This window comes from Staurois parvus, unplaced genomic scaffold, assembly GCF_062004578.1.
Source record: "Staurois parvus isolate SC_StPar_1 unplaced genomic scaffold, SC_StPar_1.0 ptg000021l, whole genome shotgun sequence".
NCBI classification, from domain to species: Eukaryota; Metazoa; Chordata; class Amphibia; order Anura; family Ranidae; genus Staurois; species Staurois parvus.
The window spans coordinates 8,854,954-8,882,816 of record NW_028317817.1 but is presented as its reverse complement, the minus strand read 5'-3'; the positions used below and the strand labels follow the sequence as shown (position 1 = coordinate 8,882,816).

Below are 27,863 nucleotides of genomic sequence, written 5' to 3'. Positions count from 1 at the left end.
TGTCAAGATTTACATTGCCACTAACACTAAGCTACAGTATTACAATGTGCCTGGCTTGCATACTGTTACATACTGTTCTTGTAATAATACTGGGGATCTATACAGCTCCCTGTTTCTCCTTCTGTAATTATGAACCATTTTAACACACATGCCTACCAACAAGAGCCAGCATGGTGATCCCTGTGCAGTCAGCTACCTGATTCCGACAGGTCACCTACCTTTCTTTCTCTCACAGTTATGGTTTCTTATCGTTCACTTTACAATACAGATTCCTACTTTGCACTGACTCTACATCCTAACTCTTGCAGTGGAGATATGAAATTGAAATATTTATCTGCATTTGCTTGTACATAACTTCTCACAATAAAAAAAAAAACTGTTTCTTGGAACAAGAGAGATCTTTTGTTTACAAACGATTTTATTGAATAAAAGTAGACAATAAAACAACAGCACATTTTCAAATAATATTTACAGCAAAAAGGAACAAGAGAGATCTTGAAGGTCAAGTTGTCTCTAGTCTTCAACTGTACAAACAAATGAAAACCACCCGACCTATAACTAGCCTTTGCAGCAAGGAGAACATGAAAGGGCAACACACATTAAAAACAAACAGTGTACTGCAGTCCTAAACCAATGAGAAGGGAGTTGCAGTAGTCGAGGCAAGAGATAACCTGGGAGTGAATTAGGAGCTTTGTTGTGTCATCGGTTAGGAAGGGACGTGTTTGGAGATGTTGCGGAGGTTGACACGGTAAGCTTTGGAAAGTGATTAGAGGTGGGGCTGAAAGGGGGGTTCAGACTCCAGGATTACACCTAGCACCTTGGCATGCGGGGAAGGGTTGATGGTTGCACCATTGATCTGGACAGAGCAGTCAGGGGAAGGGGCACATGGGAAAGGAAATATTAGGAGCTGGGTTTTAGATAGATTGAGTTTGAGGAAGTGGTGTGACATCCAGGCAGATATGTCAGTCAGTAATTTAGTGATACAGTTGTGCTCAAAAGTTTACATACCCCGGCAAAAATTGTGAAATTTTAGCATTGATATTGAAAATATGACTGATCATGCCCAAAAATGGTCTTTTATTGAAGGATGATGATCATATGAAGCCATTTATTATCAAATAGGTTTTTTGGCTCCTTTTTAAATCATAATGATAACAGAAATCACCCAAATGGCCATGATCAAAAGTTTACATACCCTGGAATGTTTGGCCTTGGTACAGACACACAAGGTGACACACATGGGTTAAAATGTCATTTATCCTAGCAAACATTGTTGGAGTGATTTCTTCTCACCTTCTGTTCTCTCCAAGACAGGAAGTGATGGTACATCTCTCAATGGGAGACACAAAAAACCCTGACAGGGGTTTTACCATTCCATACTCAATTCAAGACAAAAAAGGCATTAAATATAATTTGTTTCCAAAACTGGATATAATGGGGTTTATTTACTAAAGCTGGTGAGTGCAAAATCAGGCTCACTTCTGCACAGAAACCAATCAGCTTCTAAACTCAGCTTGTTCAATTAGGCTTTGGCAATAAAACCTGGAAGCTGACTGGTTTCTAGGAAGAAGTGAGCCTGATTTTGCACTCTCCTGCTCTAGTAAATAAACCCCAATGTGTTGCACCTGTATTAACCACTTTCCATTCGCCCTATAGCAGTTTTATTGGTGCAGGGCGGCTCTTCTGTACAAAATCACAAAAAAAACGCATTTTTACACTTCCACCACACGGGGGGCATGCATGTGCCACCGGAGAAGATCTTTTACTGTGAACTGTCACAGCACAAAATGATCTACAGGCCAAGGCGAGCAGTTGGGGTATAAGACTGTAATCTCCTTCAGGGGCTATATAATTATTATATGAATTTTATATACAAATAAAGTAAAAGAGATTTTAGTAAAGTTCAATGACTGCAGAATACAAACGTAACTTTAACTTTATTACTAACCTTCTGGAAAGCAGATCATATTCATGCAATATAATCATAAGACTTTCAACCAAGCTAAGTTCACTTATTGCAGGTCTGCACTCGGGGCTGCATAACACAATAAAGACAGCAAATAAAAGTAAATAAAATCAACAACTAATAAACAGTAAATTAATAAGGCAAAACGTGTTTATGATACTGTATAGTGTATTATATTATCTAATGAGTATAACTGATTTTCAAACTGTCCACATGGTGGAATTCAGTAAATAGTGGTACCACTTGCTTATGTTAACTCTGCACTATACAGGAATAAGTCTGACATAACAAAGTGAGTTTGCAATACAGTAATACTGATGCATGCAACTTTTTATGTTTTCTTAAATGTAAAAACTTTTGTGACTTTTTTGCTAATCAACATTTATCTACCTCTTTAAATGCAAACGGTTGTAAATTGTTCAGCATTTGCCAATTGGAGCGATGCTCGAATCTCCGCTCAGCCTCCCCGATCTGGGGTGAAAAAGGTGCTGACTATGAAATTCAGTCCCTGCGTTGGCATATCACAAGTGTATGCAAGAAAGAACACATACTAATGTCAATCTTCACAGATATTTATTCAGGACTTCTACACTGACAGTTTCTGCCTGTAGCCACACCCTTCTGACGTGTTTTGCCCTGATTGGGCTTAGTCTTACCCCCGGTTCACATCTATGCAGCCGTGCGGGCCGCGTTTTGCACGGGCACGAGAGCCCATTCATTTGAATGGACTCCCGTGTCCGTGACACGCAGGGAAAGAAGTCCCTGCACTTCTTTGGAAAAAGCAGCCCGCACAGGAACCACGGTTTCAAGTACAGTTGCGTTCTCCAGTGCGGTCGGCATGTCATTAGAATTAATGGCACCCGCCTGTGGGTCTGCATTTGTCTGTGTTGGTGGTGCGACTGCACGGATTTTCATGCAGATCCGCAGCGGCACCACCCACACAGATGTGAACCTAGGGTCAGGTGAAACGCGTCAAAGGGGCGTGCAAACTTATATTTGTGGACTGACTTCATTAGTGTGCGGCCTTTCTTGCATGACATTGATTTAGATGGTTGTTTGCAATTCACGTAACCCTCATTTGCTTGTGAAATCATTTCCTTTAGTATTTTAATTAAGACATTAATCTAGACATGCAAACATATTCAAAAGGGTAGTATAACATTCAATGACAGGAGAACTGCAATAGCCCCAACAACCAGATCTTTCCATGTGATAGTCAAATCAGCAAAAGGATAACATTTGATTGGCTGCTATGGGTAACTACCCTTGACATATCACCACTACAATTTGCTTTACATTTTCGAATGAGCCCAATAATGTCATGGTTATTATATACTTTAAATATATTTATGATCAGTGCTCAAAATATAAAATAGAAGGAAAAACAGACAATTGATAACAACAGGTCTAATACAAAGTGAACATGCATGTAATTGAAAATGCAGATAACTAATACAAGTTACATTTGAAAATGAACGCACCTTTCAGCCAAACTGGTAAGAGCAAGCAGAGCACCCAGCAGCACATTACTGTCCCTAGCAGCTAAAAGTCTGACCAGAGTCTGAAAAAAAGAATATACATCTTTTGTTTGCATATTTAATAATTATTATACTTAATATTTATGTCTGGACAAAATAAAAAAAAAATCAATACATTAATGCAATATATGCATACTTCCCCATTTTTTAACCTTTAAAAATAAGTCATGGCACCACCTGCCTGGAGTTTGCATGTTCTCCCTGTGCCTGCGTGGGTTTCCTCTGGGTACTCCGGTTTCCTCCCACACTCCACAGACATGCTGGTAGGTTAATTGGATCCTGTCTAAATTGTCCCTAGTATGTGTATGTATGAATGTAAGTTAGGGAACTTAGATTGTACGCCCCTTGAGGGTTAGGGACTGATGTGAATGTACAATATATATGTAAAGTGCTGCATAAATTGATGGCACTATATAAGTACCTGAAATAAATAAATAAGTAGGTACAGAAGAATATTTGTTGATCTGCTAGAAATCCAATGTGCTTCTATCTTCCTGTTTAGGCTGACAGCACCGTGCCTCTCCTGAACTCAAATCTTAAATTGTTTTGCCTGCCCTACCTGCTGGACCACATAACTCACCTATAACCAACTCCTGCATGTCCCACATACTTTGCCTTGACTTTGCTTTCCTTTACCTCTCAGCCTGTGTGCTCCTAGGCAGGGGCGGACTGACAACTCATGGGGCCCCCGGGCAATAGGGGATCATGGGGTCCCTGTGTGCTTGCCCAAACTCAAAAAAGCCTATGAAAAAGGTACCAGAGGCATCTCATGGGGCCCCCTACTGACCCCGGGCCCTCGGGCAGTGCCCGAGTTTCCAAATGGTCAGTCCACCCCTGCTCCTAGGTGATGTAGTCCTGGGGGAATGCCTAAGTCAATTGGCACTGCTGACCCTGCAAGAATTTTACAGCAATTCTGTCACAGGGAGTAACAGATGCTGTTTCTTGCTACAGAAACAAGGTAAAAAAAGGTTAATGCTGAAACATGCTCTAAGGGAGAGGAAGTTTTGGGAGTAAGTTGGGTAATGTCTTTACAAACCCTTTAAAGAGAAAGAACAGTGCATTTGTGGTAAGTGCATATTTTGACTTTTGTTTACAGTGTTTCGAATTTATAAAATGTTCTTATCAACTTTTGTCAAATAAAAATGAAATTTGTAGATTAACAACTAAAGGAAGTTCCATATTTGATTCAACCTCATTAACCACTTCACCCCCTTCCAGTCCAGGCCGATTTTCAGCTTTCAGTGCTATCACACTTTGAATGACAATTGAGCGGTCATGCAACATTGTACCCATATGAATTTTTTAGCATTTTTTTGAGACAGATAAAACTTTATTTTGGTGGTATTTATTTTCATCACTGGGATTTTTATTTTTTTTCCATATAAATGAAAAAGTCCAAACATTTTGGAAAAAAAGTGTTTTTCTTACACAGTTTTGCAAATAAATAATCTTTCTTCATAAATCTTGGCCAAAATGTATTCATCTATCTTTTTAGTAAAAAAAAAAATAACCCAAATGATAATTTTTAAAAAAAATTTTTTTTACGTTTTTATTTTATATTTTTATATTATTATTTGTTTTGTTTTTTACATACTGGCTCCCTAGAAGTACTGTGTCACCATAGTGACACTGTACTACTTGTGGGGGGTGATGAAGATTTTTTTTTTTTTACACTGATTGCTTTTACACCCATAAAGGCTGTAAAAGCAATCATTTCTCCTTCTCTCTGGTTGCATTCTTTTCAGCCATTGAGAAATACTGTGCAAGCTGTGATTGGTCACAGCTTGTCACATGGTACAAGGCTGTTGTGAATAGCCTTGTACCATGTGACCTCTGTGATCATTCACAGATTTCACAAGTAGTAAGCAATAATGTCAGAAAGTGACATCTTGTCCCGTGATGAAGAAGGGACCCCCTTCGAAACGTGTCAGCCTTACTTTGAGAGTCCACCCTTGTGATGTGATTCACACTGGTTCTACACTCCTAAAGTTCCTTTGAGGACCTATATGCTTGATTTACTTTGTTGTTTGTGAGTATAATTCTCAATTTAATAAAATCACAGTTTACTGAGGTAATGTGCAAGGTTGGTGAGCCTTCTTTTTGTTTCACTTTACAGTACTTTACAGTACTTTACAGTACTGGTCGGGTTTCCCCAGCCTTGTTTAGAGCCGCACAACCTTCCATGCATTGGTGGTCGAATCTTCTCAAGTTCCGTTTCCATCCATTCACCCTTGCTCTGGGTCGTAGAGTGCAAGAGAGGTTGTTACTGTTTTACTCACAAAATGTCCAGGGACCAGGGGCGGACTGACAACTCATGGGGCCCCCGGGCAATAGGGGATCATGGGGCCCCTGTGTCCTTCCCCAAACTCAAAAAAGCCTATGAAAAAGGTACCAGGGGAATCTCATGGGGCCCCCTACTGACCCCGGGCCCTCGGGCAGTGCCCGAGTTTCCAAATGGTCAGTCCGCCCCTGCCGGGGACAGTTGGTTTCCTCCTTCCAACTTCCATGTGACACCTTTCTTCAGAGATATCAGACTAGATCTTCAGCAGACAGCCCCTCAGTCAGCTCTCTGTAGCTTCAGCATCCACAGCCTCAGGTCACCCACCTGAGGCTCCATGAACAACAAGCACATGATAATGTTGCTCTGAAGGCTGGACTGATCCTCTGCAGGAAAAGACCCAGAAGCCTGGTCTCTCAAAGTATTTCTGCCGTTAACCAGAAGCCTTCACGACCCTGCTCTCTTGGATTGGCCAGGGCTGCATAAATATTCATACTGCCATCTGTATAGTTCCACACTTACGTTCCAGAGAATTCTAGCACTCTCTGAAAGCAGAGGGAGCAAACAGACTAGCAACAGCTGAGAACACTGAACTGACCTAATTAACCAGCTGCACTGGTTACAGTGAGAACAACTAAATTTGCCTAACACAACAAACACAGCCACACTGGTTACAGAAAGGAAAACTACATTTACCTAACAAAACACCCAGCTCCACTGAACACAGTGAGCCAGCACTAACACTAACTAATCCTAGCACCTATGTATGAGGGTGCTACATATAAAAACAAACTGTACATAATACGTTTTCAAATCCATAACACACATTGATAACATCATTTAGCTCAAGGTGATCCCTTTTACGCACACAGTATACCTAAAAAACATTAAAAAGCCTTTATTTTCCTTTAAATGTAGATATACAATTAAATAAATATTGTAAATCAAATAGCTTTAAAGCCCATATAAAGTTTTACATCTTTTTACTACTGTATCACTATGATTTTTAACTGCTCCCTTGTACTTGCCTCAAAAAATGTTTTTTCTCTTAGTGGAAGAAGGGGGAAAGGGACATGATACACAGGGTGCCAACATCCCTAAAGAATACAAAGGGGGGAGTCCTCTTTTTGATGGGAATTAACCAACACAATTCTCTTATATGATAAACTTAAACAGTTCAAAAAAGATTTTTTAAAAAGATATGCAGTTTTATTTTTACAATCTTAAAAAACAAACATAAAGCTACAATACAGATTACGGCGGTGTCATCAAAGATGGTATTGCGAATATAGAAATGGGTCATGCATAAATCACACTTGACGTGTTTCGAGACCAACAGCAATCTCTTCCTCAGAAGTGCTCAGGAAGGCATAACGTATGATTCCATGTGAGGCGAAAACCGCCAAAAGATTAAGAACTAATTTTACATGAACACAGACAAGAACTCCTTATATATCTCAGGCAAGAATGATGGAACAAGAAACAAAGAAAAACGGAAAACCAGCAGAGGATGAATGCCACCAAAACGCTTCCTGAAGGGGCCCTGCCCAAATGCACCAGCAACAAGACCACTTGCTCGCTGATGCCAATAGGGTAGTGTAGGAGTGCGAGGCGATGACTAAGAAAAAATGTTTTATTTTTTATTTTTTTTGCATAAGGAGATATTGGTGGCCTAGTAATGATCAAAACCAGGATGTAGAGGACAACCTGCTATGAAGTAATATACCAGGTCTCTCAAACGAAGTGCACATAATGGCTGTGAGCCATTATGTGCACTTCGTTTGACAGACCTGGTATATCCCATGCCTCGCACTCCTACACATGGGATCATGCATCATGCCTTCCTGTGCACTTCTGAGGAAGGGATTGCTGTTGGTCTCGAAACACGTCAAGTGCGATTTATGCATGACCCATTTCTATATTCGCAATACCATCTTTGATGACACCGCCGTAATCTGTATTGTAGCTTTATGTCTGTTTTGTAAGATTGTAAAAACAAAAATTGCATATCTTTTTAAAAAAAGCTTTTTTTAATTGTTTAAATTTATCATATAAGAGAATTGTGCCGGTAAAGTCCCATCAAAAAGAGAACTCCCCGCTTCGTTTTCTCTTAGTGGAAATGAGTTTTCAACTCCATTCTGATATAAATGGCCACACTACTCATAACAAGCATCTACCTACAGACTTGTAGTGCCAAGGAAGACAAAGGGTGTGTGTGACCAGATTTATTTAGATTAATACTGGCAGTACACAATGAATATTTGTACATCCAATGACCTGACAAATACAGTTCAAAAGTACTTCAAAACATTTTTGCTTTTAGCATTCAATTTTGGAATGAATGAACTTTCGCAAATGAAAACCATATTCACAAATTTGTTCAGTCAAGAAAAATTTTCCATGTTGCTCTTTCGAAATTTCTCACCACTGCAGCCGAAAATGAACATTGATTTGACCCCACTAATGATTAGAAAATTAAATGAACATTGCTAAAACAAACATTTTTTCAACAAAATTCTAGTAGTGTATGGCCAACTTTAGACTAACTTTTAGAAGTGCACTGGGCAGTGTGGACATGCAATTTTGCTATTGAACTGTTTAGTTATATTTAGACACACTGTGCAACTACTATAATAAACCGCACAGACCAGAATCCAGATGTCATTTTGATAACGGAGTGTTAAGTACTGTAGCAGGAATGTGGGGAATAGTTTTCAGATGTACACTGTTTGCAGGCTTTGCTTGTAAATTCTTAATAATGATATTAAGTTATATTTATTAAAGATTTTGCCTAATATTCACCCAAGATCCATTCACAATTCAACAGTGAACATTAGTCATGGGAAATTAGTTAAAAGTACATCCCATGACATTCAACATCTCTTCTTTAAAAGTAAAAGGCATTTACTGTAATATTTACCCTGTGTAAAAAGAGTGAATGTTACCTTATCTACAAATTAGCCTGTCATTCCGTCAACCTATGGAACTGCTGGTCCATCGCATTCTCATTTGAAAATGGTCTATAGGGCATGCTGACCATACTGCGAGCATGCAGGCCCCCTGCTATGCTGATATCAGCCCACATGCCACTCAACATGGGAGATATCTTTCTTTAGTCCTTTAGTTTTAATTTCCAGAGAAATGACAATACATTTTCCAAGATATTCCCCAATACCTAATAAATATCAACTTAGTGAAATTCTGAAAGGCTAATGTAGGCATATCAATAACTGTTCCTAATGTGAGGGAAAAAAAGTTTTATGGAGATAACACCCTGAGTTTATATGTGGGTTGATCATCAAGGGCTTAACAATTGAGTTAGATGGATGCACTCAAGCATAGGACTATATTGATTGTCCTACAGGCCATGGAGAGAGGGTGCCTCTCTTAAGAGCAGGGACTCTCTATGTTTGGTGTAAAGAGTCATTAGACCCCTTTTAGAATTGTATGAATGGGACATAGAACTCAGTTTAAAGGTATGTAATGGAATAATGGGAAGCTCATGAGGAGCAGTAGAGGGAGGGACACTAGAAAAGAGAGATATTGGGAATGGCGAGGGTGCTCAGATTAAGAAAAGAAGGGTGTGTGTGTTGGGGGTGGGGGGGTGGGGGGGTGGTAAAGGTAGATAGGGAAGGGAAGAGTGAGGAGAGGATGACACTCCACAACAACCCCTTAAAGGAACTCAAGATCATGCAGTATTCAGTTGATTTAGGAAATCCATCCAATAGAACCAGGTTTTACGGTTTTATTGTTCTTTCATGTAATTTGCTCTGGCCATCAAAGCCTCCATGGCCCTGAATTTGTTTGCCTTAGTTGACCAGACTGATTGATAGGAGCGTTAAAATGTTTCCAATACAGTGGGATGCAAGCTTTGGCTGCACTGAGTAAGTGGATGAAGAGTGATACTATATAGCAAATACATTGCATAGGTGTGAGATGGTGGAAGCCAGCAGGATTGTTCCCCAGTTGAACCACAGTCTGAAAAAGATATCTTTGACTTTGTCTTAAAAGTCCATGGGAGAAGCTTTAACACGGCATCCCCCAAATAATAGAGCCCCCCTCCAAAAGCACTGGTGCTTATTGCCGATAGCAAATCTGGTGTGCAGAATGGGGTGCTGGCACATGAGGGGGGCTTATGTACCACCTACCTTCCCCCATGGGTACTAGTAGCTGGTTGCCCCTTCACTTTTGAACTGGTTTTAGAAGTCCCAAACCACTTCACTTTGTGTGTATGAAAAAATAATCAAAACAATACACAAACACAGTGAAAAATGTAATGTCAAAGTGTAAATGTATTCTTATATTTAAATAACATTAACTCTTTCAGGTTTGAGGGATGTCTGGAGATTTCTCGTGATGTCCACCGAGTGTTGGTAGGTGAGAAGATGGAAAAGCATGATTTCCTTTCCCCCCTGTTAAAACTCACATTTCAGCATTGATGATTTTTTCCTCCACTTGGCATGATGTTTGTTCCCAGGGAACAATGGGCACGGAGTTCCCAGTGACATAATTGCCTAAATTTAAACTTGTGTAAAATGTACATGCAAACTTGTAACTTGGAAAGGGTTGTAATCAGAGTACACTACACAAATGCTATGAATAATACAGAGAATCCTCAGATCCACTGTCATCTGCAATAATTGTCATAATGCCCTTTTTACACACACTATTAGATTGGATGCACCAAATATCTGACCTGGAACCTATAGCTAAACGCACAAAGCAAATTGTTGGTTTTGTGCTGTAAAAAGTACATGGGTGTCAGAGGATGAACCACAGACGAATGGGCACATTTCTCGGTATGCCCACACTAATCTTCTCAGAAATGCATGCAACCATAGTGTACAGGGGCTCGGGCACACACTGGTGCGAATGTGCATGCGCATGTACTCACACACACGGATGCGCCTTGGCACACACGAAGTGTGCCAGTTGCTGGCGCCCACTGGCCTATTTAAAGTCAGCACTCTGGTGCACAAATTGCTGGATGATCATCAGCCCCCTGTTACTATGAGCTCCTGTGTTGTTTTCTGTGGATTCCCGTTCCTGACTCAGATTGCCCTGGACTTGGCTCTTCTCCTGGCTCTGACCCGTGCTCGTTTTTCGGATTCTTCTACTGCCTGCTTCCTGTGTATGACCCGGCTTGCTCTACCGACTCTGCTGCTGCTTGATTATCCTGTATATGACCTCAGCTTATCCCTCTGACCTCGCTCCTGCATGATCTTCGGTGTTTGACTCTTGGCCTGCTTTTGACGTTACTTCTGGCTCCTGCTCCTGACTGATCACCTACTTTGCTTCCTGCCGTCTGCTTAGTTCTGCCTCCTACGTCTGGAGAACATCTGTCTGATGCCAAGTTCTGCCTGCCACATCTGGAGAACTTCAGCTCTGCAGTCACTTCTGTTGATCCTGCCACTCTCAGGTGATCATCATCTCAACACACTGGCAACCTGTGCTTCTCTGGGCCGAGCACCTCCTGTTCCTACCTTCAGGGGTGTTCCGAATTTAGCCGCAAGGGGAGCACTCTCAGCACTCCGGCCTCTGACCAGGTACATGACAATGGGTCACAGCAGTTGAGGGCTCTGATACTGCATTCCCTTTCAGTACTTTTGCACATTCAAATGTTCTCCTACTGCAAAGGTGTTGAATGTGAGTGTCAAAAAACACCAATGTAGGCTTAAGGCATAAGGTTGAAACAGAAACAAAACCTCCTGCGTTCTAGGACTTAAAACAAGGGTGGAAAGGTGGAAGGATTCCTTGCAACAGTTCCGCAAATGCATGGAAGGTTGTGCAGCACCAAGACAAGGCTGGGGAAGCCTGACCAAAACTTTGAAGTGAAGTAAAAAGAAAGCGCTCTTTCTTTTTGCTTCACTTCACAATGAGAATAAGGTTTGTTGTGGGCCCCAAAAAATAACTGTGGGGTTGAAGCAAAGGATACATGTAGAGGTAGAAAAAAGTATCAACTTTCACATCTGAAAGAGTATTTATTGATTTATTTGATACAGGATATGACACCGTTAATGCATTTAAAGCCCAACTGAACTTTCAGTCTAACTGAGCTACATATTTTTCAATTGTATCAAAATAGGAAGTGTGAAAAAAATCTAACAGTTTGCTTCAACCACAGTTGAGTAGAAAAGCCTGTCCCTTGCCAGCATGCAGACTGGGACCTTTGCTCTCTACATAGAAGAAGTGATCTCTCTACAAAGGTCTGACATGCCCCTGCTGAGTCATAGCCAGAGATCTCCAATGAGCAGAAGCAATATGTTTGCTGATTGCAGACCTTTGTAGAGAGACCACTGCCGCCACGCAGAGCAAAAATTCCACCTTGCAGGGGCTGGCAGCAGATGGCCTTTTTACTCTGGTTGTAGCTGCTTTAGAAAGAAAATGAACACCAAGACATTGAACGTCTTTTGTTTTGATGCACCTGCAATGTATTTTTCTGTTTTAAACTTGCTTCTTTCTGTTTTAAACTTTCTGTTTTAAACTTTCTGTTTTAAACTTTCTGTTTTAAACTTGCTTCAAAACTTCAAAATTGCTTTAATGGCAAAAAGCTGCCTACTTCTTCAGAATGGGTGCACAGAAAACTGAATACATATAACATAAATATAAAAGCAGATTTTTGAAAGGTGCTTGCCAGATAATTACATAAAACACACCCTTGAAAAATATGCTTTGCATTCTATTAATATACTTTTTCAGTTTCTTGTAAACTTGTATCCTGTCTCTCATTTGGGGTAGCAAGAGTTGCCTTTTTACTTTTCAAACGTTATTTTCTGTAACTTCTATTTTTCTGTTTATTCTGTTGATCTATACTTTGCAATATGGATCAATAGAAAACACATAGAAAAAGGTTGAAAAATGTTTCTAACAAATGGATCCAGTTTACTTGTACCATTAATGAAATAACTGGAAAATGTGTGCCTGTGGCTTAAATGAAAAATTTTAAATGATGCTCAGTGATAAAAACTTTCCTGGACTTTTACTTCTTATAAAAAAAAAAAAGAAAAATAGAGAAAAGCAATAATACCATGTCCAAAGATGTTAACTGCTACATCCTGTACTGACCAAATTTTGCTTTCCAAAGACCTCCCTAATGACATACTAGGGAGTGACGCTGCATGCACTGGACTGCATATCTCACTGGTGACATATACTATATATAAATGAGGGAGCTTTATGTACTGGAGTGCAGATCTCAGTGGTGACATGAATACTGGATAGTGAGCAAGGTGTAATGAAGTTCAGTCCCAGAAAATATTGTATGGTGGATTTGGTATCTCATTGGTAGTGTGAATTCTGTTTAACTAACTGCTGCATTAGTGGCCATTAGCAAGCAAAGGGTTAATAAAAACTGCCACTGACCACCAATGAGGAGGGATGCTTTTAAAATAGCACCAATGCTGGTGATTATTATTGCATAAACTGGCACCAATGCTGGGGGTTATTACTGTGTAAACTCTCACCAATGCTGGGGGTTATTATTGTGTAAACTGGCACAAATGCTGGGGGTTATTATTGTGTAAACTGGCACCAATGCTGGGGGTTATTATTGTGTAAACTGGCACCAATGCTGGGGGTTATTATTGTGTAAACTGGCACCAATGCTGGGGGTTATTATTGCATTAACTGTCACCGATCCTATTTTGAATGAAATAAACCTAATTTAATTCTTAATTCTTTAATGCTATGTCTTATATTATTTTTGTCTGGGGAGATTGCCACCAACTTATCCTTTGATATGCCGAAGCTTCGCTCTTCCTGGAGGCGCCATGTGTTCCACTGCGTGGATGTGATGCATTTTTATGTAAGTGTATTTCTTTGATGGATTCCTTTATTTTGAATAAATATATTGTACAATGAAGTATCCCTCTGTGGCTTTTATATGGTTCTAAACTAGGAGGAGACCTGTGGCATCTGTAAAGAAGAACCCTGCTTCCCTTTGTGTTTGTTTTTGTGAAGGAGAGGAGGTGGCTCATTGACCTTTTGCACTGCTTTTAAATGTCACGTGGTGGAGTTCACATTACTAAAAGGAAGATTGAAGTGACTTTTATGTGGCACATGAGTACTTATGCAATGTGATTTCATGAACTGACTGTTCACAAGTCTCACCACAGGCACATGTATATACCATGATATTTGGTTAATAGTATTTATATATTAGAAGATTTTTGGTTTAAATGATTTGAAGTTAGCACCACTCTTATTACTTTTACATTACATGAGTGCATTTAAGGGATAACACATTCATTGAGTGGCAGCTGGGCACATATACGTAAAATAGGGGTATTTTGCATAGCGTAGATTTTCTTGGGTCATTTGAAAAGACATTGACTAATTCATAATAAACCAGGGGTGGGGGTGCAGTTTGGCATTTTCACCCTGGGCAGCAGATGACCTGCCCTGGCAGTGCATACATGGCAGGCTGGTTGTAGTCCTCATCCGCAGAAAAGTTCTTACTTTAATGACATCATCTACAGAACTCAACACACTTTCTCCTAGTTGGAAGAAGATCCTCTTGAAGTTTCGAACAGGGCCTCAATTACACACTATGGTGAGAGGGGACAAAAAAGCTGTACACCACAACATACTTACGATAATGACTTTCACATGATTTCTGACTGGCAGACAGAGGTAAGGGATAAACAAACACACCTTTGGTGAATTCTGTGGTCAAATTAGGCTCTAGTTGTGGCACAATAGATCTACCTCAATCAAAAGTCCACCCATAAACATTCAGTCTTAAATCTGTATGAACAGCATATGTTGACTTTGATACATATTAGTTACACAAAAATTAACAGGAATTATCATAGCCAGTAGAATGCATTTTTATTGTTCCTTGCATTTCCAGTAAATATATTAATGTACTGCTGTGGTATGAAAGTGAACACAAACAAGCTGGTTCCTTACTTTGTGTGCTCCACTTTGAATTACCCATTCCCTTTGTTCTTTTGCGGCAGCAATTTTTTGAAAAATATCTATTAAAAAAAGGAGAATGATTATGTGAAATAACAATATAAAAACAAAACAGAGCATTTACTATTAGGCTCCATGCACACTGGGCTTAAAAAAACACCAGTTCCCTTGGCAGAAAAAAAAACGTTGATTTAGAATGTTTTTGTACACAGTTCAGGTAAGTTTAGGAGAGTTTAGCGTTTTTCCTGCCAGAAAGCTCCAATCAAAAATGCACACCAGAAGGGGTTTTTTTTCCGGCCTCTAAATGTTGAGCTTACAATATGCCTCTAATCATCCTAATGTGCATGGACACATAGGATAACATTGAGCTGCTTCTATAGGCAAAACACAAAACTCCTGTAGATGCAGCATTTTTTAAGCCAGTGTGCATGGAGCCTTAGTCCTTATGCACACAGGACGTTTTGATAACATTGGTAATGTTAGCTGTGTAAAGTCATGTTAAAAAGCTTTTTTTTGTGTTTTTGCATTAGCGTTTAGCCACGATTAGTGGCGTTTTCCCACGTTTTTCCACGTTTGCATTTTTAGTGGGTTTTTTTGGTCAGAAAAAGTCCAAAAATGCCATTTTGCAGCGGTTTATCGCATTTTGTCCCGTTTTTCAGTGTTAGAGTGTTTTTACAGCTAAAAAAACTCCTCTAGAAACCCACTAGTCCTGGGTTTTTCTTACCAGCCAAAAAACGACCCAGCCAAAAAACATTGATTACAGTCTGTGTGTGCACAGACACGTAGGATAACATGCTGGGGGGTTTAATGGCTGTAGAAAAAAACATCAAAAGCCAAAAACAGCCGCTGTAAAAACGTCAAGTGTGCATGAGGACTTAAAGTGGTAGTAAATCCACTTTGTTAATTTTTAACTACAGGTAAACTTATAATAAAGCTTACCTGTAGGTAAAATGAATATCTCCTAAACGTGCACCATTTAGGAAATATTTGGGTTTTTTTTTACAGCCGGCGCATGCACTCTGAAGGAACGGCATGCCTGTGCTCTTCCTTCAGAGCTATGTGCCGTGTTCCAAGACTCTCATGCACGTGCGCAGGAGTGACGTCATCGTGGCTAAGCTAATCAGATGGCTGGAGCTTCCCAACCTGGAAGGAAGACTGGGTGAAGATAGAAGCCTCTACAGTGGTGACAGCACCGTTGGAGGGCTTCGTTTTAAGGTAAGTTTTACATACTAGCACATTATGCCTTTACCTTGCAGGAGATTTGTTTTTGTGGGGCGTGGTTTACTACCAATTTAGGGATACAAATCATTATGATGTTAAAAGCACAAAGATCTTTGTGACAAATCCCAATTCGGGGATTAGCACTGTAGGCTGTAGCTGGTATCACATGAGGTAGGGAAGTTTTCCCATACCAAGTGGCAGCAATTGCACAAGTAAAGTGGACTGGTCACCTTGTTACAATGATACTTTAAAGAGCAGGATACCTCAAAACCATAGCTCCCAACTTTTCTTCATTTCAAGGAACTGTCCCTCTTTTCAGATGAAATCCCTCTGTCCCTCTTTCCTCCTTAAGCTTCATGTACACTGCAGCTGATAAAGTCACGTTTAGGAGCTTTTCTGCGTTTTTTTCAGCAGCCCCCGAAATCTCCCTAATATTTTCCTATGTGCCCATGTACACTATGTCGTTTACAGTCATTTACAGGCAGTTGAGTTTACAGTCATTTTTTTGAACGCACCAAACTTACATTCAGTAGATTTTATCAGCGTTTCAAACGCTTGTAAATGCGTGTAAACGCTTGTAAACGCAGCTAACCGCATTTATAAGCATTTGCGTTTGGAATTTTTTTTTTAACTCTTCCATTTCTAGATGCTGTCCAGAGCCTTTTTTCATCATGAAAAATGCATGCAAAGCATTTTCCCGGTACTCAAATAGACCTGGTACACCATACTGTGAGGTTTTGCATGAAAGAAAATATGTTAGACACTGCTGCAATAATTTCTGCACAGAAATGAGCTGGAACACATCCAAACACCACAACAAAAGAAAAAAAAAGACAGCTAATCTCAACAAATACTGCTCTCTGTTTCTGCTCTCTCTATTCTCTCAAAATGTCTGATATTGGTGATTTTTTACTGTTTTTCAGTGCATTCTGGGTATTTTGGAAGGTCTCCTGAGGTTATCTTTAAAAAACACTTCTAAACGCAACTGCGCATAAACGCGGTATGCAAACACAGCTAAACAGACATTTTTTAACCTACGTTTTCCAGCAGTCAGTTTCTATCATTCAGAAGTGTTTTCCAAATGTCCCGTGTACATGGAGCCTTATTTGTCCCACTTTCTGGTCTAGAGGTACTGACCTTGTTATATATATATATATAATATAACTTCCAAAACTAATATGCTAGACTAAACATTTCATACAGCCGATGACTTCCTACATGTGCTGTTTTGAGCAGTCAGTAAGGAGGATTAGTGGCAAAAGGGACATGTGGGTTGACCTAATAATTTTCTGCATATTGATGCTTCATAATTTGCGTAGATGGGGGCATAGCAGGAGTGTTTCCTTTCCCTTCATACAAAGGTGTCCCTCTTCCCCATTCTATTTCACTGGGGAGGTTTGCCAAAACTTACCAAAACAAAATTTGATTAAAAACTGTAATGCATATAAATATTACTACTTACAATAATTATACTTACAGGTCATATTGACCAACTTGTCAATATTAAACTCATCTTCACCAGATGAAAGGTATGTGTTACATGTTGTCTGCATGTACTAAAAATAAAAAATAATCAAAATAAAAAGGTGAGAGTCATATTATAGAACTGGGAAAGCAGCATTTCTACATATGTCCAGCAGATGGAGCAGGTACATTACAGTTGAACTTAGTAACTGTTGTTATAGGATAACTATTTTAGCTTTAAAGTGTATGTAGAGCCAAAACTTTTTTCTAGTTTTGGATAGAGTAATTAAAGGTTAAGACTCTGTATTTTTTTCTGTCTTCTTCCCCTACTTCCAATACAAGAGACACAGCAGAAAGAAAGAGGCGATCTCTCCAAATCGATGGGATATCCCCTCTTACATGGCTGTCAACAGAAGAAAAAAATTTTTGACTTTAAATACACTATAAATAATGAGAACAGTTAACATCGGTGCTGGTTTTGATATTAACACTACTATTATCATGTGCAAATTACCATGAGAAAAATTAAATAAAATTAACATCAAACCAAGATAGAATTCTTATAATAACACACATATAGTCAAATTACAATTAACCGCTTCTCGGCCACCCTATAGCAGAACTACTGCTACAGGGCAGCAGGGCTGCGCAAAATCCCATATATATGTGTGATTTTGCATTTCCAGGTAGGGGGCGATCTCTTAGTGTCACTGACAGGGGAGAGGTCTGTATGTAAACAATACAGATCTCTCCCTTGACAGCACCAGCATGCTGCTTTGCATTGCTCTGCATAGCAGACAAATACAAAGCAGCATGTTTCCCTAGTAAAACAGCCCCAGATGTTAAGCCTTTCCTACCCAGTGCCATTAGTACAGTGTCAGTGCTTTTTATTAGCACTGATCACTGTATTAGTGTCACTGGGTATGTCAGTGGCAGTTAGTCAGTTTCCCCCCAGTGTCAGAATGACCGCCGCAGTCCAGCTATAAGACGCTGATCGCAGCAATTACTAGTATAAAAAAAAATTTCAGTATCTATACCGCCATTTGTAAACGATATAACTTTCATGTAAACCAATTAATTTACACGTATTGGGTTTTTTTCAGCAAAGACATTTAGCAAAATACATTTTGGCCTAAATTTATGATTTGTTACATTTTTTTACTGGACATGTTTTGGAGCAAAAAGTAAAAAAAAATTTTTTCTCAAAATTGTCAGTCTTTTTTGTTTATTGGTGGCGATCAATTACCACCAAAAGAAAGCTCCATTTATGGGAAAAAAAGGGACATAAATTTAATTTGGGTGCAGCGCTGCATGAATACACAATTGTCAGTTAAAGTAACGCATCGCCGTATTGCAAAAAATGGCCTGGTCAGGAAGGGGATAAATCCGCTGGAGGGCAAGTGGTTAAAATAACTTGTAAAACATATAACATGGAACAGGGGCGGAGTGACCATTTGGAAACTCAGGCACTGTCTGAGGGCCCGGGGTCAGTAGGGGGCCCCATGAGATGCCCCTGGTACCTTTTCATGGGCTTTTTTGAGTTTGGGCAAGGACACAGGGACCCCATGATCCCCTATTGCCCGGGGGCCCCATGAGTTGTCAGTCCGCCCCTGGCATGGAACAAACAGATGCTGACTTCGCAGATAAGCAGCTAATAATCCCCATTTTCAGTATAGTGATATCAGATCATTAAATGATAACATCTGATAATCTGTTGAGTTCTTAATACACTATGCTTATGTAAATAGATATTAATAAAAACATATACCTGTGTAAGAATGTTGATGCCATTGATCTGGTGAAGCACCCCCTACAATAGAAATATATAGCTGTTAGTAATATGTGGTCTTGTCTACCCAAAGCAAACGTGGGAAAACCAAACTAAACTTACGGCAACCTAGTCTGCTGTTTCTCAACTTTTGAATTTGACTTGAGTTCAGACTCCTTTAGGGCTTGATCACACTAGCACCCCCCAACCGCTACCCTGGGGTAGCCAGGGGTGTACACATGCTGCAGTCACAATGTTTTGCTTTCTGGCAGGAATTACACCACCTGTCGCTTTCATCTTACACATTGAAGTGAATGGGGCCTTTCTGCATGCACGCACCCTAAAACAGCCTACAGAGTACTCACTTGTGCAGCAATCGTGAGGTTAAAAGAGGAGGAGAGAAGACAATACAACACCTCCTCACTGCCTATCAAATGCTCTCTGAAGAGCAATCGGAATGAGGATCGTTCTTCAGAGATCAAAGCTTGCATGAACAAGCCCTTATTCCCCTGTACAACAGTGCTCAGACTGGAAGAGACAGAGCTGTACTAGGTGCTAATCAGGTGGACTGCATGCCAATATGCAGAAAATGAGAAACCGTACAAGAGGAGAGAGCAAAAGGATGCCCTTATCAGACTCCTTTTGCTCCGTTACCATCCAATCAACAGGCTACTAACAAGGTAATGTCAGAAAAATATTAAAGTATATATAAACTCCTAAAGAAAAAATGTAATATTTACCAATTACTGGATGTTGTGGCTTCATCGGTTTACTTTTTTTTTTGTACAGAAAAATACCTGTTGATCTGATAAAATCTGTATCATTTTAACTTCCTGTGTACTGAGCTGAAATATCAAACAATCTTATCAGCCTTCTGAACTAACTTCTGTGGACTACAGAACTCCTCTCTATGTAAAGGAGCTGAGGGGAGGTGTCTGTAATGCAAATCAGTCTAGCTCCCCATTAATACAGTGCAACAATTGACCCTAGAACAGGAAGTGTTTTATTGGCAGGATCACCAAGTGAAAATATCTAAAGGAAAAAAACTATAAAAAGGAAACGAATTCAGCTACCACAACTAAGGATTGGTAATCTGCAATATATTACGTTTTGTGTTTTGTTTAGATACATTTAAAAGTGTATGTATAACAAAATTTTAATTAAAAAATTTAAAACTCCTTTTGGTTCATTTTTTCCTGTCTGTGTTCCATTGGGGAGATTTCTCTTTGCTTCCTGTCCCAGGGATGGAACGGGCAGTAAAATAAAATCTCTACAAATTGAAGGAAAATCCCCTCTCAAAGAGATTTCACTAGGCATGCTGTCCCCCAATGGATTACCGATATCTCTTGTTCTGGTGACATAAGCTTTTCCCATCACTTTCTTTCTAAGGCTCCACGTACACAGGACACTTCTGAACGATGGAAACTGACTGCTGGAAAACGTAGGTTAAAAAATGTCTGTTTAGCCGCGATTGCATACCACGTTTATGCGCGTTTATGAGCGTTTGCGTTTAGAAGCATTTTTTAAAGATAACCTCAGGAGACCTTCCAAAATGCCCAGAATGCACTGAAAAACAGTAAAAAACTAACTATTTCATACATTTTGAGAGAAATAGAGAGTGGAGAAGCAGAGAGAGCAGTATTTGTTGAGATTAGCTGTCTTTTTTTTTGTGGTGTTTGGAAGTGTTTCAGCTCATTTCAGTGCAGAAATTATTGCAGCAGTGTCTAACATATCTTCTTTCATGCAAAACCTCAAAGTATGGTGTACCAGGTCCATTTGAGTACTGGAAAAACTCTTTGCATGCATTTTTCATGATGAAAAAAGACTCTGGACAGCATCTGCAAATAGAAGAGTTAAAAGAAATTGCAAACGCTTATAAACGCGGTTAGCCGCATTTACAAGCGTTCGGCATTTGAAACGCTGATAAAATCTACTCCTGAACGCAAGTTTGGTGCGTTCAAAAAAATGACTATAAACTCAACTGCCTATAAACGACTGTAAACCACGTAGTGTACATGGACACATAGGAAAATATTAGGGAGAATTCAGGAACTGCTGAAAAAAAACAGCAGAAAAGCTCCTAAACGTGAGTTTATCAGCTACAGTGTACATGGAGCCTTAGGAACAATAATCACCAGGACAAATATAGAGGGTGGTTTTACCTAGCAGGGGCACAAACAGAAATACAAATTGACAGGGATTTATAATCCTTCTCTGTTTTATCCAAAACAAAAATGGCCTTATATACACACTTTAATTGCTACAGGAAGTGATATCGTCTACCTGGTTGTGCAGAGCTGTGAAAATCTTAGGACAGAATGGAATTAAACACAAATCCATAGGCAGGTAAAACAATTCCTACACATTTATTTCATCAGTGTATTTAGATATTTGCTTGGAGACTTCTTCAGACACCTCCAGTCGTCATCCCTTTTTAGCTGAGACTCAATTTGGTTTATTTACTAACGGAAAATAGTCTTTTTACTTTGCAATTGCATTTTCCCTTAGCTTAGTGAACAAGGTGAAGCTCTGTTGAATGCCATCATTCAATCATGTGCAAGCAAAAATACTGTTCTTCTTTACTGTCCTTGTAAGTGATTTTGCATTTTTTTACAAAGTGGATTTTTACAGCTTGCATAGTGAACCTATTTGCCTTCAGTATATCAACCCCAATGCATTATTCAAGGACGCAAAGCCCAGAGTGCCAATTGTTGGGTGCATCAAAAGAGAAACTTCCCCTGTACAGTTGTTTGGCACATGCAGTTTATCCTCCGTTCTGCAGGTGGCACTGTGTTGGTGTGCCACTGTGGAGATGGAGTGGACGCTGGGAGTAACATTGGGCACAATTCACTAAGCGATATATTACTGCATCTGAGTATTCGGTAAGAAAACACATAGTGTTTAAAAAAAAACTAATTCACAAAGAAATGCTCCTTAAAATCTTGCAAGTGTTATATTTCCAAATTATATGTTAATTACCCCACAAAACCATGCAGTAAGTTACCATGAGCATATCGGAAACCGTGCAGTTCATTGGTGAGGAGACAGGAAAATGAGGCCTTCGAATTTCCCAGTATCTCACCAGCTACCATCTGATAGGATGCTTTCCCAAACGAATGTAATGCAGCCAACAATTTAGTCATGGCTGATATAGCACTGCTTTTCCGGGTTGAGGGCTCAAGGTACCCTATGAATTGGGTATACAGCTCCATAATTAGTGCCTTTCATAATCTGAACTTCTGCAGGGTATCAGCATCCATGTATTTATCCAGCAATGTGCGCTCATTAAAGCATCTTTCTTTTAAAACAACCACTGTAGATCTTCTCCTTCTCCTCTTCTGCATTAAATTCCAGAACACTGGATTCAAAGCGCTCCATCTTCTGTACTATGCAGTCTACCAGCCACCAGAGACAATTAATGAGTGGAATCTAGCTACCACCTGCTCTAGCTTGCACTTTCTTGCCTATTTTTTTTAAACCTCCTACCCTGGATCTGACTGTTGCCATACTTATCACATAGTTTTCGCAAGCTTGGACCACTATAACGCATGTGATAACCTTTAGTGAATTCTGCCCACTGTTTCTCTGCAGGCTCCGTAAGTGTCAGCAGGGCAGTGGTCACATTGGATACTGCAACAATGAGTGACCTTTGGTATCCATCTTTAGTATGGGCAATGTTAATAAATATCAGTGCCCTGCTGGAGATGTTGCACATTTGCAAGTGGCTAGAGTAGGGAGAGGAACCATGCTTGTCAAGGACAGTAAAGTAGCCGTAGGGAAAGGTTCCTGTTCAAGAAGGGAGGGAATAGAGACACTGCTGTATGTTCTGCTATTCACCGGTCTCTGGGATTACTGCATAGGCCCTGTACTGCTTCCTCAAGTGCCGCTACTCCACCAGACAGTCACCTCTCCTGCAGATGCCAGCCTGGTATTATAGGCAATGCAGTGTGATATCTTGGGGTACTAAACCATACTACCAGCATTACCGTGACTTCTACTCTCAGCATTACTGCACCAGTATTGTCAGTGTTGCTGAGTTTGCTCCTACAAGAGTACCTGGAGCTGTTACTTCAAGTGTTCTGCCGCAGTTGCTACAACCATATTACTAGTTCTAGTGATTGCAGATTGAGGTTTTCCTTGCTATCTGTTTTACCTGCAACTCATCAATTCAATAACTGTTCAACCTTTTCTAGACTTAAAAGAGAAGTATGGTTTTTTTTTCAATCATACTTAGCTAGGTGGATCGTCCCCCGCTGGCTCTAAGGGCAAGAACTGAGCGATCAGACACCACTGATCTCTCAGTTCTCCCTGCTGTTCTGAACAAGTCACCTCTCTCTGCTCTGCCACCCCCCCCCCCAGCGCTCACTGGAGCACTGGGCTGTGGAGGATGAGGGCACTGGGCTGGCTCAGGCTCTCAGCAGCTTGCTGAGAGGTTGAGCTAGGTGCCGTTCCAGGCATCTTGGTGGATCCTGACTTTAAAGTCAGGATCTTTCCCAGCCTAGATCAGCTGAGTGAAATGTAGCTGGGACTTTAGCTTGCTGTTGGCTGAAAACTAGTCACAGGAGTGCAGAACAAACTGATTAAGCATGTTTTCCTTACGTTGGGTACCAAACTCCTTGCCCCACCCACACAGTGCACTAAAAATACTGTATATGAACATGTGGGGTCCCCAAAACTAGATTCTATAAGCTCATTTAGGGTTATGATGACTTAAATCTTGTCTTAAGGCCCGTTCCCACTAGAATGCCATGTGAGAAACTCTCATTATATGACCATTTCCTGCACCACATTCAAATTGTACTCCCCCTACAATCAATAGTAGGTGTCAGCGCAAGGTTAATGACACTCCAAATGCAGTGCATTTTCCCACAATGGATCGCATAATAAAAAAGTACCATGTGATCTAGTTGCAGCGCATTTCAAAAAGTAGTGCATGAACTACATTGCTCTGAGCAAATTCAGCAAAAGTAGTGCATTGCTCTGAATAGCAGACAAATAAAAAGCAGCATGTTTCCCTAGTAAAACAGCACACAGTTATCCCTTTGATCAGCCCACATGTTAACCCCTTCCTGCCCAGTGCCATTAGTACAGTGTCAGTGCTTTTTATTAGCACTGATCACTGTATTGGTGTCACTGGGGATGTCAACGACACCAAGTCAGTTCCCCCCAATGTCAGAATGCCCGCTGCAGTCCTGCAGCCCCACTATAAGTCGCTGCTCACTGTCATTACTAGTAAAAATTAAAAATTAAAAAAAAAAATCCCAGTGTACTGTATATATTGCCACTTGTAAGCGCTTTAACTTTCAGGTAACTTTTTTAACTTTTTTAGCAAAGACATAGCAGAATACATTTTGGCCTAAATTTATGACAAAATGTAATATTTGAAATTTTTTTACTGGACATGTTTAATAGCAAATAGTAAAAAATATTGTTTTTTTTTCAAAATTGTTGGTCTTTTATTTTTATAGTGCAAAAAATAAAAAACGCACAGGCTATCAAATACCACCAAAAGAAAGCTCTATTCGTGGGAAAAAAAGGATTTACATTTCATTTGAGTGCAGCGCTGCATGACTGTGCAATTGTCAGTTAAAGTAGCACAGTGCCGTAACGCTAAAAATGGTCTGGTCAGGAAGGGGGATAAATCGTTTGGAGGGCAAGCGGTTAAGAAACAACCACCAGGATTTGTAGCACTGACCAAAGAGATTTCCCTTCACATGTGCTGTCAAACCCCTTCATATAAGACAAATATACAAACTCAAAACCCAAAATGTGTTTTATAATGAAAGCACCTGATAGAATGGGTCCCGCATTAATAGCCGCAAACAGATCAACACCCGAAGCAAATGAACAGCCGGAGCTCTGTCAATCCATTCCCTGTAAAAGAAAACATATACAGCATAAACATGTTACATATATAACACACATTCCTGCTGAAAAGCAGTATGAATTGTGTTACTAAAAGAACGAACCTCCTGCGCTAGAAATGGGGCCCTATCGTAAAAGCTGCTGACACTAAACCTCCTACCAAAATGAGTGAATGAACAATAGATAATATAAAGTGCAGCCCTAAACCTAAAATACTATATGTAATAATAAATATATAATAAGTGCTAAAAATCTGTGCAAAATATATATCTGTGCAATAAATAATACACAATACAGCGCTAAACCTAAAATCCTATATATAATAATAAATATATAGATAGGTGCTAAAAAAATCTGTGCAAAATGTGCAAATAAAGTAAAGTGCAACACGTGTATTCCCAGCAGGAATATTAAAAGTGTTCAAAGTGATAGCAAGGGAACCCTGAGGAAGTCACGTGTCTATCGTGACGCAATGCGTCGGTACGCGAGGAGGATTCTGGGAGCGCGGTGACGTCATTTCCGGCGTGGCGGCCATATTTGAAACCCCTATATTAAATACCCATGCAGGGCATTCATAGCATGTGGTATAGAAGCCTGTTATTGAAGATCTAAATGTGAGTGGGCATTTTTATTATATATATATATGGAATAAATACAGTTTTACACTATGAGAGTTTTCTGTCTATATATGAACCAAGGAGGAAGCTGCTGAGAGAGTATATGAGTCTGGGGAGGATCCGGTGATTCATCAGAGTGCTGTTTTATCCTAAGGCAAGCTGACCCTGTGGGGTCTATGTAAGGAGGTGAGGGGCCACTGCAGCCATTGTTTGGATTCACACAGTGTGGACACTTGTTATCACATGCATGAAGATTGAGAGTTTCTTTGTCTTGTTTGGACACTATTTCTCATATGGACTTATTTTGAGTAGTCTATATTTGCAGTGATTTTGTATTATTGATTGCTATCACTTTGAACACTTTTAATATTCCCGGTGGGAATACACGTGTTGCACTTTACTTTATTTGCACATTTTGCACAGATTTTTTTAGCACCTATCTATATATTTATTATTATATATAGGATTTTAGGTTTAGCGCTGTATTGTGTATTATTTATTGCACAGATATATATTTTGCACAGATTTTTAGCACTTATTATATATTTATTATTACATATAGTATTTTAGGTTAAGCGCTGTACTTTATATTATCTAATATGAATTGTGTAGCACCATATATTTAAAAGCAATAAATGATTCAGATCTAGCATTTTTGTACACTTTGCATTTTTTTCATGTTTGAGTGCACATATTTAATTATAACAATTGTGCAATAATGGGTTTCTATGTATTATTTTATTGTTAGTGTGCCAAAAAGCATCTGAGGACTAGTGAAACATAGCATGTGTGGGATCTCAATGTGGGCTGTAATACCGTGTATGTCTGAGGTTATTAATGGCTGGTCTGGGAGGATGGCCAAAGTGGATAATAAAATTATTCAGATTTGGAAAGATGTAAAAGACAATGACACAGAAAACTAGAAGAGAATGTTTGGAATTTGAATACTTCAGCAATGTAGATATTTTCAGAATTCCACACAGCTGCACATTTCACACATTGGAGAGACCACATTATGCACACAGACCTCATTTTAAACTCTATGTATTCTTCAAAGTCATATTACTATGCACTATATAAAGACATAATCTTACACCCCAGGGAATAGCTATTTTAATTTTAAATTCATAAGTCTGAAAGAATGCCATGCAAGACTGAGGACAACCATGGCATGAATTCAGAAAAAGAGCAACTGAATTATATCACTTACCACACACTGACCACGGTACCATTGTATCTGTACATACAGTTCTATGCAAACGTCTTACCACTTTAACTAGTTCACTAAAATATTTATCTAATTTGATCATTTCAATGTTCTGGATTAAGGTGTGAAGATAAAAAACATATTATTATGTCAGTTCCACATTTTTTTTGTTAAAAGCAAAGAAGTACCATATGATATATGGATTTCATTAAATTATTATACAGGATTTATATAGCGCCAACAGTTTGCACAGCACTTTACAAAATGAAGGTAGACATTACAGTTACAACACTATTTGGTACAAGAGGAAACAGAGGGCCCTGCTCGTTAGAGTTTACAATCTAAGAGGAAGGGTTGAGTGATACAAAAGGTAATAGCTGTGGGGGGATGAGCTGATGGAGGAAATAAATGGCAGTTTACTAGGTAGAAGCAGGATAGGCTTCTTTAAAGAGAGGTTTTCAAGGATCGTCTAAAGGTGAATAGATTAGGAGACAGCCAGACAGATTGGGGTAGGGAGTTCCATAGGATGGGAGAAGCTCGGGAGATGTCCTGGAGGCGAGCATGGGAGGAGGTGACACAGGAACTAGAGAGCAGAAGGTCTTGGGAGGATCGAAGAGAGTGGTTTGGTTGATATTTTGAGACCAGGTTGGTGATATAGCTGGGGGGGAGGCAGAGTTGTGGATGGCTTTGTAAGTTGTTGTTAGTATTTTGAATTTTATTCGTTGGGCGAGTGGCAGCCAAATGGGGAATAACACTTTTGTTAACTGTTTGCTGCCCCATAACAGTAGATTTACTGTGACAGGACAGCAGCTACAGGCTTAGCAACGTACATAAACATTGCAGGCTTGCTTCCGGGTCTGGGGCGCACATGCCTGTGCCTGCTGCTCACCCTTGCTGCAGTTGGACACTGTGGAATTTTGTCAGCAGGTCCCGCCCAATGATTTATGGCTGAGACCTGCTTATCGGCTGTGTCCAATCACAGCACAGAGCCCTGTGTTTACAAACAACTCAGGGCTCAGTACA

At 39.8% G+C, this 27,863-nt stretch overlaps 1 protein-coding gene across 1 annotated transcript in view; it reads right to left on the bottom strand.

The window, feature by feature from the left end:
* The window catches only part of NEK10 (NIMA related kinase 10), a 371,560-nt gene that overhangs the window by 286,292 nt on the left and 57,405 nt on the right, over positions 1-27,863 (bottom strand). Inside the window, 6 exon segments of the mRNA XM_089691216.1 lie at positions 1,949-2,035; positions 3,448-3,527; positions 14,693-14,760; positions 17,397-17,475; positions 19,152-19,193; positions 24,941-25,025. Of these exon segments, the coding sequence (XP_089547342.1) occupies positions 1,949-2,035; positions 3,448-3,527; positions 14,693-14,760; positions 17,397-17,475; positions 19,152-19,193; positions 24,941-25,025 (441 nt within the window).